Source organism: Hypanus sabinus, chromosome 10 (genome assembly GCF_030144855.1).
Source record: "Hypanus sabinus isolate sHypSab1 chromosome 10, sHypSab1.hap1, whole genome shotgun sequence".
Lineage (NCBI taxonomy): Eukaryota > Metazoa > Chordata > Chondrichthyes > Myliobatiformes > Dasyatidae > Hypanus > Hypanus sabinus.
In genome coordinates this window covers 160617294-160634010 of record NC_082715.1, presented here as the reverse complement: position 1 = coordinate 160634010, position 16717 = coordinate 160617294, and the positions used below count along the sequence as shown (strand labels likewise).

Sequence of the window (16717 nt, the reverse complement as noted above, 5' to 3'; positions counted from 1 at the left end):
AAGGGGGAGGGGAGGCACCAGAGGGAGATGGAGAACAGGCAGAGAGAGTGAGAAAAAAACAAACAACTAAATATGTCAGGGATGGGGTAAGAAGGGGAGGAGGGGTATTAATGGAAGTTAGAGAAGTCAATGTTCATGCCATCAGGTTGGAGACTACCCAGCCGGTATATAAGGTGTTGCTCCTCCAACCTGAGTGTGGATTCATCTTGACAGCAGAGGAGGCCATGGATAGACATATCAGAATGGGAATAGGACGTGGAATTAAAATATGTGGCCACTGGGAGATCCTGCTTTCTCTGGAGGACCGAGCGTAGGTGTTCAGCGAAACGGTCTCCCAGTCTGCGCCGGGTCTCACCAATATATAAAAGGGAGCACCGGACGCAGTATACCACACCAGCCGACTCACAGGTGAAGTGTTGCCTCACCTGGAAGGACTGTCTGGGGCTCTGAATGGTGGTGAGGGAGGAAGTGTAAGGGCAGGTGTATTACTTGTTCCGCTTACAAGGATAAGTGCCAGGAGGGGGATGGGGGGGGGGGACAAGTGGACAAGGGAGACGCATAGGGAGCGATCCCTGCGAAAAGCAGAAGGGGGGGGGGGAGGGAAAGATGTGCTTGGTAGTGGGATCCCGTTGGAGGTGGCGGAAGTTACGGAGATTATATATTGGACCTGGAGGCTGGTGGGGTGATAGGTGAGGACAAGGAGAACACTATCCCGAGTGGGGTGGCGGGTGGATATGGTGAGGGCAGATGTGTGGGAAATGGGAGAGATGCGTTTGAGAGCAGAGTTGATGGTGGAAGAAGGGAAGCCCCATTGTTTAAAAAAGGAAGACATCTCCTTCGTCCTGGAATGAAAAGCCTCATCCTGAGAGCAGATGCGATGGAGACTCTGCCTGTTCTCCATCTCCCTCTGGTGCTCCACCCTCCCCCTTTCTTTCTCCCGAGGCCTCCCGTCCCATGATCCTTCCCCTTCTCCAGCTCTTAGCTTCATCGCACCCCCTCTGGTCTTCTCCTATCATTTTGCATTTCTCCCTCCCCCCACTACTTTCAAATCTCTTAGTATCTTTCTCATCAGTTAGTCCTGATGAAGGGTCTCGGCCTGAAACGTCGACAGTGCTTCTCCTTATAGATGCTGCCTGGCCTGCTGTGTTCCACCAGCATTTTGTGTGTGTTGTTTGAATTTCCAGCATCTGCAGATTTCCTCATGTTGACATTTAACAACTGTGATAAGTTTCCAGAGCCCTGGGTACAGTAGGATCGCAGCTGAATTTGAGCACTGGAGAAGGCAAAGGGTACTAGGGACAAAATGCAGGAAGTGTACAGATGTCAGTGAAATGATGTGGGTGGGTAGGCCAGAGGTAGATGGTATTCATGTGCAGATGACATGTACCATTTGGGAAAGTGGGCAGATGTTTGGGTGTCATTATCTGCCCACTTGCAGAAAGTTGAAGCAGACAAAATGCTCATAAGACCAAGATAATGAAGCCAAGTCCTGGCTAATCCCAAATTTAGCAATTGGGAATTGTTGTTATACAGTTTGCAAGCACAAACAATAGCTGGTGTTAGGTTTTACAGTTCCTCCAGTATGTACACTGAGAGCAAATGTGAGGAATCTGGATCTTAGATTTCTTAAGTATGAGGTACAGAGTACAAAAGGGACACTATGCTGAAACTTTACAAATATCTGGTCAGACCACAATTCGAGGACTGCGTAGTTTTGACCACAGTATACTTGAAGATGGTAGTGAACACTGGTAGCTTGGGTTGAGGAGTTTGATGTTGCAGAGTTCACCGAGCTTGGCAATTAGATTGCTGATGTTTCATCACCAGTTGAGGTGAAATCTTCAGTGCACAGCTATAGGTGTTTCTGTCTGGAAGTAGTCGTGTTTATATAGCCCCCGGTTGCTTGCCTTGTGTCTTGATTTGCTACCCCTTCAGCTGAACTTAATTCTATTGGTTCACATTGCTTTGGCGCTTAGGGGTTCATAGATAGCGTCTATTTTGATATGTTTGTTTACGGAGTTATCAGAGAACCATGCTTCTAAAAGTACTCGTGCCTGCTTTGTATTTGCCTGCATCAGAATCTCCTTGGTCAGTACCGAGATCAGCTCTCCATACTGCCAATCGATTTAGAGTTTTTGTCCTGTCTGGCTGACATAGTACTGTTACAGCCTCCACAGGTGAGCCTGTATACCACACTACTTTTGTCTGTTGTCTTTACTAGTACTTTGGTTCTCGAGAAAAGCTTACTTAAAGTCGCCATTGGTTTGTGAGCGATGTGATGCCATTGGGTTCGAGCAGTCGAGCTGTCATGTTTGATGTAGGGCAAGGTTGCGTGATCAATGTGTATGAAAATGTACGCAACTTCCTCCTTACTAGGAATCTCCTGATGAAATCCCATGGGTAACTCAGTAGTACTCATGGGTAGAGTAGCAACAGTACTGAATTTCCTCCATTTGTAGATAGTTTCTTACTGTGCACTGATGAACATTCAGGTCTTTAGAAATGTTTTTGTAGTCTTTTCCAACTTCATACATCTCTACAATTCTTCTAAAGTTCTCCGAAAGTTGTTTTGATCGAAGTATGGTGCACATAAATAGATCTTTCTTGAAGAGCAGACTCTGTCAGTAACCTGACTGTGTGTCTTTTTATAGAGCAGGACACCTCTACAACCCACACCTCCAATCTCATCTCATTGACTGGAACACCTGACTCCAAGTAGCTTTTGTAGAAGGCGTTACCACAGAGTTTCACATAATTTTTTTGAACCAAGACTGTGATTGTTTAAATGGCATACTCAGTATTGATAAGAAATATAATTGTTTGTGTGTTATTAGTTTAGACAGGCAGATTCTGTTTGTCTATTATCATGACTTAGATGAAGATCTGACCACATTTATGAGTAATTATTCCAGAAAACCAAGTAATTACAAAAGGTTTCACAAACTTTTTCTTGTAACTGTATATGTCTATTGAATAGTTAAGTTAAAATAAATAGTAGTACTTAAGTGGAGTAAAGGAAATTACAGTGGTATGAGAAAGGAGTTGGCCAAAGTAAATTGGAAGGAGATGCTGAGAAGGATGACATCAGAGTAGCAATGGCGTGAGTTTCTGGGAAAAATGAGAAAGGTGCAGGATAGATGTATTCCAAAAACAAAGAAATACTCAAATGGCAAAATAGTACAACCGTGGCTGACAAGGGAAGTCAAAGCTAGTGTAAAAGCAAAAGTACACTATTGTACTTTTATTGGAAGTAAAATTATTGGAAAGACAGAGGTTTGGAAAGCTTTTAAAAACCCACAGAGAGCAACTAAAAGAATCATTCAGAGGGAAAGATGAAATATGAAAGCAAGCTTTAGCAAACAATATCAAAGTGGACAGTAAAAGCTTTTACAAGTAGGTAAAAAATGAAAGAGATGAAAGGGGATATAGGACTGCTAGAAAATAAGGCCAGACAAATAATAACAGGAGACAAGGAGATGGCAGATGAAGTAAATGAGTATTTTCCATCAGTCTTCACTGTGGAAGACATTAACAGTGTGCCAGATGTTGAGGGGTGTGAGGGAAGAGAAGTGAGTGCAGTTACAAGGGAAAAGCTCAAAAAGCTGAAAGACCAAAGGGTATACAAATCACCTGGACCAGATTAACTGCACCCTAGGTTTTGGAAAGATGTAGCGGTAGAGATTGTGGAGGCATTAGTAGTGATCTTTCAAAAATTATTGGCCTCTGGCATGGTGTCAGAGGACTTGAAAATTGCAAATGTCACTCCACTCTTTCAGAAAGGAGGGAGGCAGCAGAAAGGAAATTATAGACCAGTTAGCCTGACCTCAGAGGTTGGGAAGATGTTGGAGTCAATTGTTAAGGATAAAGTTATGAAGTACTTGGTGATTCAGGACAAGATAGGACTAAGTCAGCATGGTTTCCTTCAGGGAAAATCTTGCTTGATGAAGCTTTTGGAATTCTCTGAGGATATTACAAGTAGGATAGATAAAGGGGATGCAGTGGATGTTGTATATTTGGACTTTCAGAAGGCCTTTGACAGGTGCCACACATGAAGCTGCTTACCAAGTTAAGAGCCCATGGTATTACAGGAAAGTTAACGGCATGTTTAGAGCATTGGCTGATTGATAGGAGGCAGCGAGTGGGAATAAAAAGATCCTTGTCTGGTTGGCTGCCAGTGTCTAGTGGTGTTCTGCAGGGGTCAGTGTTGGGATGCTTCTTTTTATACTGTATATAAATGGAATAGATGGCTTTGTTGCCAAGTTTGCAGAGGATATGAAGATTGGTGAAGGGGCAGGTAGTGTTGAAGAATCAGGGAGGCTACAGAAGGACTTAGATTAGGAGAAAGGGCAAAAAAGTGGCAAATGAAATATAATGTTGGAAAATGCATGGTCATGCAATCAGGTAGAAGAAATAAATGTTTAGACCATTTTCTAATCGGAGAGAAAATCCAAACATCTGAGATGTAAAGGAACTTAGTCATCCTTATGTAGAACACCCGAAAGGTAAAGTCGGTGGTGAGGAAGATGAATGTTAGCATTCATTTCAATAGGTCCAGAATACAAGAGAAGGGATGTGATGCTGAAGCTTTATAAGGCACAGGTGAGGCCTCACTTTGAGTACTGTGAACAATTTTGGGCTCTTCATCTAAGAAAAGATATGCTGGCATTGGAGGGGGTTCAGAGGAGTTTCACAAGGATGATTCCAGGAATGAAAAGGTTATCATGAGGATTGTTTGATAGCTCTATGTCTGTACTGACTGGAATTGAGAAGGCTCAGGGGGATCTCACTGAAACCTCTGGAATGTTGAAAGACCTGGACAGAGTAGATTTGGAAAGGATGGTCCCCATGGTGAGGTAGTCTTTGGCAAGAGGGCATAGCCTCAGGATAGGGCATCCATTTAAAACAGAGATGCGGAGAAATTTCTTTAGCCAAAGGGTGGTGAGCTTGTGGAACTTGTTACCACAGGCCGCTGTGGAGGCCAGGTCATTGAGTGTATTTAAGACAGAGCTTGATAAGTTCGTAATTGGACATGGCATCTAAAGTAATGGTGAGAAGGCCAGCATGTGGGGCTGAGGAGTGGGGGGAAAAGTGTCAGCCAAGATTGAATGGCGACATAGACTTAATGGGCCAAATGGCCTAATTCTGGTCAAATGGTCTTAAATAGCGCAAAGTAACAGAAATAAAAGTAGTGAGGTAGTGTTCATGGGTTCAATGTCCATTTAGAAATCGGATGGCAGAGGGGAAGAAGCTGGCCCTGAAATGCTGAGTGTGTGCCTTCAGGTTTCTGTACCTCCTTCCCAACGGTAGGTGTGAAGAGGGCATGCCTTGGGTGGTGGGGATTCTTAATGATGGATGCTGCCTTCCTAAGGCACCACTCCTTGAAGATGTTTTGGATACTATGGAGGCTGGTGCCCATGATAAAGCTGACTAATTTTACAAGTTTCTGCAATTATTTTGATCTTGTGCAGTAACCCCCTACATCCCTCCCATACCAGATGGTGATACTCTCCACAGTACATTTCTAGAAGTTTGAATGTTTTAGACGACAAACTGTATCTCCTCAAAGTCCTACTGAAATATAGCCACTGTCTTGCCTTCTTTATAACTGCATCAATATGTTGTGTCCAGATATTGATAGCCAGGAAATTGAAATTGTTCACTATCTCCAATTTCTAATCAATTCAATTCAATTTCAATTCAATTTCACTATTTCTAATCTCTCTATGAGGATTGGTTTCTTTTCCCTCAACTTACCCCTCCTGAAGTCCACAACCATCTCTTTGGTCTGGCTGACACTGAGTGCAAGCTTGTTGCTGCCCCTGCACTCTGGTACATCTCGCTCCTGTACACCCTTTTGTCACCATCTGAAATTCTGCCAACAACGTGTTTGAGCTATGCCTAGCGACACAGTCATGGGTGTAGAGAGAATGGAGAAGTGGGCTAAGCATCAGCAAGGTGGAGGTGTTATTTCCAATCCGCACAGACTGTAGTCTTCCAGTTAGGAAGTGCCGTTCTCTGATAACTCTGAAAACAAACATATCGTAATAGATGCCATTCAGGAACCCCCTAAAGAGGTGAACTGAAGGGGTAGTCAATCAGGACACAGGCAAGTGATGGGGGTGGGGGGCTACATAAACACAAGCACTCCCAGAAACACCAACGACTGCACAACGAGGATAATCACCTCAAATGCTCATCCTCTGTGAGCTCAGCGGACACCGCAACATCTTTAGAACAGATCCCAGTGAGGGTGTGGAGGAGCCCTACCAGTATGGTTCAGGAATGGAAGAATCTTCATTAAACAAGAGACTGGAAAAACTGGAGTTCTCCTTGGAGTGCAGCAATTTAATAGGAGGTATCCAGGATTGTAAAGGAGATGAAAAGATGTTTCCGCTATTTGGTGGGAACCCCAGGGTTGCAGAAGGAAAAGTGATTAATGATTTGAAAAGCAAATGATCAACCCTCACGGAACATAAATTTATTTGAAGTCCCACACCCCAATACTGTGCATTTTCACATCCACCCTTCTCCTGAATCACAAATGTGCCTTCAGGACACAGTATTCAGACCAGACCAGCCCTGGTGGCAGATCTAGACCAGCCCTGACAAAAGTTAGATTAAAGAAAGGTGTAAAAATAGGGTTGTTGTCATAAGGTTGTCATATCAACTTCCCCCAACATAGGCGTCCTTAGTGAAAGAGGGTTAGATGGGGCAGAATTTGTTAGGTGCACCCAGGAGGGTTTCTTAAATAAGTTTACAGATAGTCCAACTAGAGAAGAGACAAGTCTGGACCTGGAGTTGGGAAATGACCAGCTGTCTGACCACTTAATGGTAAAGTGTTGTGGTCAGTGTTCCCTAAGTTTCAATAATACAAATGGGCCTTGCATATCAAATTAGAGTAAGGCAAACGAGAGTGCATAATTAGTGTTCAGACAGTGACAGATGTGGATAACACCGCACCTCGGGAGAAATTGCTAAATTAGGGATTACAACAATGTTAGGCAGGGATCAGGGAGAGTTAACTGGGAACAGCTGTTTTTGGGCAAGTCTACATCTGACATATAGAAGATGTTTAAAGACCAACTGTACAGAGTACAGAACAGGTACATTCAGTAAGAAGGATGGCAAGGTAAGGGAACCTAGGGTGTGTCAGGAGAATTAAATTTAGTCAAGAAGAAAAAGTCTTAGGTTTTGGAAGCTAAAGTCAGAGTCTTTAAGATTTATGAAAAACCTAGCAAAGAACTCTTAAGGAATTGGGAGAGACAGGAGGGGCCATGAAAAGTCCTTTACAGTAGAATGAAAGAGAACCCTATACGTACATAAAGAGCATGAGGATAACTAGGAGTGAGTAGGGCTGTCAAGGATAAAGGAAGGAACATGTGCTTGAAGGCAGAGGAAATGAGAGCAGCCCTACCCAAGTACTTTGTATCAGTATTTACCAAGGATAAAGATGGGGAGTTTGAGATCAGTGCTCATAAGCCAGGGGATTTTGAGAGAAAGGTGGAGGTAATGTATAGAGCATTGAGGTCCCCAGGTTGTTGAGAGAGGAAAGAGACAAGAGACGAGATTTCTAGAGCCTTGACCTTTATGTCCTCTCCAGCCAGAGCCAAATTCCTGAAGTACCGCCAAATTGCTGTTCTGTTATTCAAGAAAGGAGCTTGGTGGGTTTTATAGCATTTATGGGAGGAAAGAAATTGTCGAAGTTTTGGTTATCCTAATGTAAGATTTTAACCTGCAATATCAACAATTTCTTTCTTGCACAGAAGCAGCATGAATGAACTGTTAGAGTTCCTCCAGCATATAGTATGTTGCTCCAGATTCCAGCATCTGCAGTCTCTCCTGTCTCCTGGGGTAATCCTGCAAACTAGAGAGAGCCTCATGTCAGTGGTAGGGGAGCTACTGGAGATGGGGATGGGACTTGCTGCATTTGGAGAGTGGAGCCTGGTTATGGACAGTCAGTGTGACTTTCTGTGCGGTAGTGCTCGAGTGTTTCATGAAAGTGATGATTAAGGTACAGCAGTGGATATTGTCTGCATGGATTTTAGGAAGGTTTTTGACAAGCTCCCTCATGGGAGGCTCATCCAGAGGATTAAAGTGCATGGAATCCACAGTGATTTAGCTGTTTGGATTCTGTTGTCTCGCCCACAGAAGACAGAGGATAGTGATCAATGTGACTTATTCCAACTGGAGCACACGACTAGTGATGAATTGCAGGGACCTCTGCCATTGTAAATATAAATATATGAACTGGATGGGTTTGTAAGTTTGCAGTTATACAAATATTAATGTTATTGAAGATAGTGTAAAAGACTGCCGAAGGACATACGTAAGTCAGTTGCAGACAGGGGCAGAGAAATGGCACGTGGAGGTTAATCCACCCAAATATGAGGCGTTGCACCTTGGACGGTCTAATGTTAAGGCACCTTGACTGTGTTGATAGATCTTGTGGTCGAAGTGAAAGTGGCTACACACGTTGGTGGTAAAGCAGGCATATGGCAGGCTTGCTTTTACAAGTTGAGGAACTGAACTAAAGAATGGGCAGTTGTGTTGGAAGTTTCATAAAACTCCAGTTAGGCCACATTGGGCAAACTGCATTTTGGTGACTCTGCTCGGACTCGAAGACATGGACAAACTTGGGTTGTTTTTCTTTCTGGAGCAGTGGAGTCTGAGGTTTATATAATTATGAGAGGCATCGAATGTATTGACAGCTGGTATCTTTTCCCCATAGTCTAAGTGTTTAACAGTAGAGGGTTTCGCCTAAGATGAGAGGCAAGTCAGGAGTGTGCTGCTCTGGCTGGTGGTGGAGACTGAGATAGACACGTGAATGTTCAGTTAAACTGAGCGATACTGACATTGTGCAGAGAGCAGGGATTAGTCTGGCACAACACGCTGGATCACAGTTCCTGTCCTGTGTTGTACTGCATTTTCAGAACAGCAACCAGCTGTTTTAACCACCTTTGTAATGGTTATAAGAGGGCAGACTTACAGAAAGCTTGGAGTCACTAACAGCTTCACTCCTCCTGGCTGATTTGGGAATACGTCTTCCAGAAAGTAATATACATGACCGACCACAATCCCTGGGAAAAGGGAAAAGACTGGTTTATTCAGGCTCCTGATTACTGACATCCTCCGGGCAGAATTATCTGCAGGTGTAGAAATGGATGATGAGCATTTCATACAACAAAAAGCATGTTTTGTGATTATAAATGACTAGTATCAATTTCAGAACTGATTTTCTACTATTTAGGAGTAATCACACAGCTGAAAAATGTTCAATGCATCAGGGAACTTTAACCAAATCATTTGTTGTTCCCATAAACTTATAAAATTTCATCAAATTATATTCAGCGTTACCAGGACTGGCTATTTACAATTCATTTTATAAAATTTAAAATAAACAAAAATGTTTCTCAGCTAGAATGCCACAGTCGGATGAATTTTGGGCTTTTTCCTTTTCGGAAAAAATGTGCATCTTTTGAAAACATCTACCTGACCAAATAACAATGTCACCATGTAAAACAAATTAAAATTTATTAGTTGTAAAAGTTACCTTAAGTTTTTTTGCCAAAGAATTCCTTGGGGCTGAATTAAAAGCACGCTAGTTTAAAATACCAATAATTAACAGGATAGGTTATAATCTCTTTCCTCTGGAAATACTGCTAAGAGCAGCAAATGAATAGTGTGAACATTTGTAAACAATGTACAAAATTACAGCCAGAGCCCAGTCCAGTAGATAAACTACTGCCGTGCTTCAGACACATTGGTGGGGGTGGGGGAAGGGAGGAGGACTGTAATAGTGTGGGTGGGTACTGAACCTCTGTCAGTAGGTTGATGTGATACAAACTACATACAACATTGGCCTCGTGTCGTCACCAGACTACATAAAGCATTGTGGCCCTGGGGTGTCCCTGGATCTTATCGATCTGATATTCCCCTTTTTAGTGTTAAATTATTCGCCTGTTTACAGCACGCTATCAGCCCCGTAACAGTTACCTGAAACTTACCCAACAAGTCAACGATGACAGAGTTTCCCAGAAGCAGTGAGAATCCCATCAACACCCAGGGCAAGAAGGGCGCGCGGAAGTTCAAGAGCCCAAAAAAATTCATTCGTACAAACGGGTTCCTCCTGCTCCAAACGTAAACCAGCATGATGGTGAAAGCTTGACCCAGGAAAAACAAACTGGCAAAAATTCCAAACAGCTGAACACTACAGAGTCAAGGATCAGCAGTCTGAAGCAGGTACACACACAGGCCCTCTGTTCAGTATCTAAGCCATTCTCCCTGTTAATCAGCCCGGCAAACTGAGGTTTCAGATGTTGGGGTGGCACAGTAGCATAGTGATTAGCACAACGCTTTAGAGCACCAGTGACCCAGGGTCAATTCCCACTGCCGTCTGAAAGGAGTTTGTACGTTGTCCTCGTGACCTCTCACAGTCCAGAAGTGTACGGGTTAGTAGGTTATTGTAAGTTGTCCCATGATATGGGTGGTGTGGTTGTAAGGGCCGATGGCTTGCTGTAGCTCAACAAATAAATAAAACATTTCTGACCTCTCCCCCGATCCTGGCCACTGCTGTTCAGGAGTGTTGCTCTTCTCGGTCCATCCATGAGTTCTGTACTGCTAGTGTGAGGGCAACAATCGAAGGAGCAGTTTCAACTGTTTGGCTACTTCTTTCTCTTTGTACTCCACGCCAGTGCTGTCTGAGGGGAGTAATGGTGGAAAGGATTCCCCTGCTGCTATCCCTAGGGATGAGATGGTGATGGAGGTGTGGACAAGGTGCCGACTGGACAAGGATATACTCAAAGCCTCCTTGGGAAAAACTGAACCTCCCTCACAGTCTCCTGGTACTGCAGGTGAGAAAGAACATTTGGGATGGTGCCAGGAATCTGGAGTTCGTGCAGTACGGAGTAACTGGAGTGCTGGGTTGACCGTGCACTTCCTCACCTACCTACTCCTCTGCCTGATCCATGGTTTCCATTTTGGCCCCATCAGAACACAAACACCGGAGTGACAGCAAGTCATCCTCAGTCCTGAGAGACAGTCCAAGATCAACAAGACCAATAGCACTTGATGAAAGGATACAGTCATTAAAAATCCTCCAAAAATAAACATAAGTAGAAAATCGGCCGTTCTTCCCCTGAACGATCCTTCTTCCAGCATTCGACAATACCTGTATCTGGGGTATTGGTAAAAGAAGATAGCATACAATTGTGCCGTCTGATCCAGCCCAACCAAGACCCTCCCAGTTACACCCAGACACTCCTGTCAGATGCGGAGGTGGGCTGTATGAAACTATTCAGGCCCCATCTCTTTGTTTCATTCATTTTAACCTTTGCTCTGTTATTTTCTCTTCTCCATACCAACCCACTAAACACTGTCCTTTGTTTATCCAAGCAAGCACTCAGTAGTAAGCTTGGCCATGCCCAGGTCAGGATCAGGAGACTTGTCTGATCTTCCTCTGAGCCAAGGTTACTGTTTGCCCAACATGCAATGATCAGGGGATCAAATAGCTGACTTCAGCTGTCACTAAGTGAACTCCAGCTTGAATTTCCTCTTTGGTAATTGTGGACTACCTCTTTTACACCAAGTTCTACCTTCTTGACACTTTCAACTAGTGGATTTCATAATGGACCTAGACTAGATGACAAAGCCATGAGGAATTCAGGGCTGACAGAGAGAGATCCTTTTGTAAACACTAGTGAAAAAGGGAATTCCTTTAAACAAAGTTTTTTTTTATTAAACCATAGGCAACCAGAGTGGGATCAGTTCAAAACTAAATTATTATATAATAGACTACAAGTATCAAGCGATACATTGTAGAATGGTATTGTATGTAAATACGGGTACCTGTTTTTTCCCTATAGACATCACCTAGAACACTAGTGGAACTGCACATCATATCACAAGCATATATTTTCAAAGCTCAGATGCTCTATCCTTCAGAAAGAGCATATCCAGCAAAGCAGCTTGGAAAAGTCCAGTAGGAAGATCCCCTGGCTATCAAACCTGTGGGGATAAATGTTCCTGTTAATTATGTTTTACCGGAGAACTTTTACGCAAACCTATCCGTTCAGGAAATTGGACTGATTGCTGATTTGTCTGGGGCTCTGCTTACTTTGTGCCGCCATTAGAGGCAACTGCAAGGATTGGGACCACAGAACAGGAACAGCTCTGGAGCCCACCTGCCTCTACCAACCTTGGTGCCAAATTAAACTAATTCTGTTTACCTACACATGAATGATATCTGCATCTCTTGCCTATTCATGTGTCTAACTGCTTCCTTCACCGTGAGTTTCACAGCCATGTAAATCTCTTTTAAAGGTTCCTCCTCACCTCAAATACACGTCCTGTAGAATTAATTTTTCTACCCCTTGAAAATAAACTGACTGCCTACCCTATGCATGCCTCTATTTTATATGCTTCCATCAAGTTGTCCTTTGACGTCTGGAGAAAATCTTTCCTTAAAGAAATACAGTCGGCCCTCCTTATCCGCGAATTCCACATGCACCAACAGCGAATCGCAAAAACCCGGAAGTGCTCTTCCAGCTCTTCTTGTTCAAGCAAGTACAGACGTTTTTTCTCATCATTATTCCCTAAACAATGCAGTATAACAACTATTTCCATAGCATTTACATTGTATTAGGTATTATAAGTAATCGAGATGATTTAAAGTAGACGGGAGGATGTGTGTAGGTTACATGGATCGGGATCGAAAAAAATCGTAAGTTCTCTTACCAAGTCGGAACAGGTACATCCGGTATTATTTAGCGTCAGTTAGTCAAACGTCTATCTTAGTATATAGTATATATTTTACCTTTCTATGCATATAAAACACTTAAGAATGTATGTTTCAGCACCGGGCTCGGGAAGTTCCCGAGTGTGATCCAGTGACAGATCGCTCCCGGGGGCGCTCTCCATCTGTGCTTGGTTGATGTGGAGGATCAAAAACCCAAAACTCCAAAACACAATAACTAAACCACTGTGTTGCTTAGTAATAATTGTAGCTTTCATCAGGGCAGGGCCTTTATCACTTTATCCTTTAAAATTGTTCTGATTGTTGACCGACGTAGCCTCACGCTTTTCCAATGACCGATGGCGTTTCACCTCTTTCTGATTGCTTTATTATTTCCACTTTATTTTCAATCGTGATTGTGATTATTTTCGTGAACAGAAACACTACGCATTCAGAGCTCCGCCACAGGGTCCTAATGTCCACCACACTGAGACTGATTAAATAAGGTCTGCGGTTCCGCTGGGTTCTAAGATCCACCGCATTGAGACTTTGAATAAGGGACTTGAGCATCTGCGAATTTTGGTATCCGCGAGGGGCCCTGGAACCAATCCCTTGCAGATAAGAAGGGCTGACTGTACTCTTTAATTCAGGCAGCATCCTGGTAAACCTCTTCTGCATTCTCTTCAAAATCTCCAGTTACTTCCTTTAAGGAAAACCAAAATGACACACAATACTTCCAATGAGGCTTAACCAAAATTTCATACGATACGACTTCCTAACTGTATACACGGTACCTTGATCGATGAAGGCCAGCATGTATCACACACAAAATACTGGAGGAACTCAGCAGGTTAGGCGTCATCTTGGAAATGAATGAACAGTCAACGTTTTAGGCCGAGACCTTCATCAAGACTGGACAGGAAGTCACTAGAATAAAAAGGTGGAGTTGGGAAGGAGGACAAGCTGGAAGCTGATAAGTGAAGCCAGAATTCTTTCCCATCCTGTCAATTTTCAGGGACCTATGGACCTGTACTCCAAGATCTCTCTACATCAGTGCTCCTAAAGATCTTGCTATTTACCACACACTTTCCATAAGACATTGGAGCAGAATGAGGTCATTCAGCCCATCAAGTCTGCTCCACCATTCTATCATGGCTGATCCTGGATCCCACTCAATCCCATACACCTGCCTTCTTGCCGTATCCTTCAATGCCTTCACTGATCAGGAAAATTTCAATTTCTGCCTTATGTATACCCACGGACTTGGCCTCCACTGCAGTCTGTGGCAGAGCTGTCCACAGTCACTACTCTCTGGCTAAAAGGTCGCTCCTCAATTTTGAGGCTGTCCCCTCCAGTTCTGGATACCTCCAGCACTGGAAACATTCTCTCCACATCCACCCTATCTAGTCCCTTCAACATTCAGTTTGTTTCAATGAGATGCCCCCTTCTAAATTCCAGTGAGTACAGGCTCAAAGCTGCCAAAAATTTCTCATACATCAACCCCCTAACTCCTAGAATCATCCTCATGAACCTCTTCTGGACTCTCTCCAATGACAATCCTTTCTGAGATGTGGGGCTCAATACTGTGGCCTGACTGTGTTGAGGTTTTTCGCAGGTCAGCAACACTTGTTCACAAGATAGCCACGGACGTTCCAGAGGCCCAAGCAGCAGCAGGAAATCAAAGTGCAGAAGGGACAAGTGGGGCAGCCACTGTTGGGAGTGGGCTCGTGGAGAGGGGAGAAGTGTCAGGCTTTGGCTTAGAACAGGCATTAGCTCAGTGCGTTTCTGTTAAGGTTCCCTTTTTTCAGTCTCTTGCTGTAATTAGTGTAGTAAATGGCCATTGTGAGTTCTTCATGCCAGATGTTGGAGACCTGGACAACCAGAGTCTCCCGGGGAACAACATCTGCGTGAAATGCATCCGCCTGCAGCTCCTTGAAGACCGTGTTAGGGATCTGGAGCAGCAGCTGGATGACCTTCAGCTTGTACAGGAGAGTGAGAAGATAACAGAAACATAGAAAACTACAGCACATTACAGGCCCTCTGGTCCACAATGTTGTGCTGCCCATGTAACCTACTTTTGAAACTATGTATTGCAATCAACTGCTGCTGTTACATTAACAAATTTCACTGCACATGCTGGTGATAATAAACCTGATTTTGATCTTTAAAAAAGAGATGACAGTGGATATAGGACTACTAGAAGATGAGGCCAGAGGGATAATGCGGGGGACAAAGAAATGGCAGATTAACTAAATCAGTAGCACACACAAAATGCTGGAAGAACTCAGCAGACCAGACAACATCTATGGAAAAAAAGTACAGTCGATGTTTTGGAATGTTGCTTGGATTTCCAGCATCTGCAGATTTTCTCTTGTTTGTGAACTCAATGAGCATTTTGCATTAGTCTTCACTCTGGAAGGCATGAGCAGTGGCCAGATGTTATAGTGTGTGAAGTGAATGCAGTTGCTGTTACAAGGGAGAAGGTGCACAGAAACCCCAAGGATACACAAGTCACCCAGACCAGATGAACTGTGCCCGAGAGTTCTGAAAGGGGTAGTGGTAGAGTTGTGGAGGAATTCATCTTTCAGAAGCAACCTCCCAGATGTATGGATGGGCCAAGGACATAGGGTAACAGAGGAAATGAAACAGATTGACATTAGGAAGGAAACAGTGATGAGTAGACTGATGGGACTGAAGGCTGACAAATCCCCAGGTCCAGATGGTCTGCATCCTAGGGTACTAAAGGAGGCGGCCCTGGAAATTGCAGATGCATTGGTAATCATTTTCCAATGTTCCTTAGATTCAGGATCAGTTCCTGAGGGTTGGAGAATGGCTAATGTTATCCCACTTTTTAAGAAAGGAGGGAGGAAGAAAACAGAGAACTATCGACCTGTCAGCCTAACATCAGAAGTGGGGAAGATGCTAGAGTCCATTATTAAAGATGAAATAGTGGCATATCTAGATAGCAGTGATAGGATTGGGCCAAGCCAGCATGGATTTACCAAGGGCAAATCATGCTTGACTAATCTATTGGAGTTTTTCGAGGATGTAACCAGGAAGCTAGACAAGGGAGATCCAGTGGATGTACTGTACCTCGATTTTCAGAAGGCATTTGATAAGGTCCCACATAGGAGATTGGTGGGTAAAATCAAAGCTCATGGCATTGGGGGGGAAGACATTGACATGGATAGAAAACTGGTTGGCAGATAGAAAGCAAAGGGTAGCGGTGAATGGGTGTTTCTCAGAATGGCAGGTGGTGACTTGTGGGGTGCCACAGGGCTCGGTATTGGGACCACAGCTGTTTACGATTTACGTCAACGATTTAGATGAAGGCATTGAGAATAACATCAGCAAATTTGCTGATGATACTAAGCAGGGTGGCAGTGTGACATGTGACGAGGATGTTAGGAGAATTCAGGGTGACTTGGATAGGCTGAGTGAGTGGGCAGATACTTGGCAGATGACGTTTAATGTGAATAAGTGTGAGGTTATCCACTTTGGAAGTAAGAACAGGAAGGCAGATTATTATCTGAACGGTGTAGAGTTGGGTAAGGGAGAAATACAAAGAGATCTTGGAGTCCTTGTTCATCAGTCACTGAAGGTGAATGAGCAAGTGCAGCAGGCAGTGAAGAAGGCTAATGGAATGTTGGCCTTTATTACAAAGGGAATTGAGTACAAGAGCAAGGAAATCCTCTTGCATTTGTACAGGGCCCTGGTGAGACCACACCTGGAGTATTGTGTACAGTTTAGGTCTCCAGGGTTAAGGAAGGACATCCTGGCTGTAGAGGAAGTGCAGCGTAGGTTCACAAGGTTAATTCCTGGGATGTCTGGACTGTCTTACGCAGAGAGGTTAGAGAGACTGGGCTTGGACATGCTGGAATTAAGGAGATTGAGAGGGGATCTGATTGCAACACAAGATTATTAAGGGATTGGACAAGATAGACGCAGGAAATATGTTCCAGATGCTGGGAGAGTCCAGTACCAGAG

At 43.8% G+C, this 16717-nt stretch overlaps 1 protein-coding gene across 8 annotated transcripts in view; it reads right to left on the bottom strand.

The window, feature by feature from the left end:
* The window catches only part of LOC132401280 (derlin-2-like), a 95300-nt gene that overhangs the window by 38891 nt on the left and 39692 nt on the right, over nt 1-16717 (bottom strand). For 5 of the 8 annotated variants that reach the window (XR_009514537.1, XM_059983352.1, XM_059983349.1 and 2 more), the window contains exons 4-6: nt 11080-11173; nt 10005-10200; nt 8987-9077 (exon numbers count right to left, since the gene is read on the bottom strand). Coding sequence is in view for 7 of the 8 variants with exons in the window: in XM_059983352.1 (XP_059839335.1) it covers nt 8987-9077; nt 10005-10200; nt 11080-11173 (381 nt within the window). In the remaining variant the exon portion in view is untranslated. Of the gene's footprint in view, nt 1-5754; nt 6025-6062; nt 7865-8986; nt 9078-10004; nt 10201-11079; nt 11174-16717 lie in introns of those variants that run through there. The other 3 variants (XM_059983347.1, XM_059983346.1, XM_059983350.1) reach the window with 2 other exon arrangements.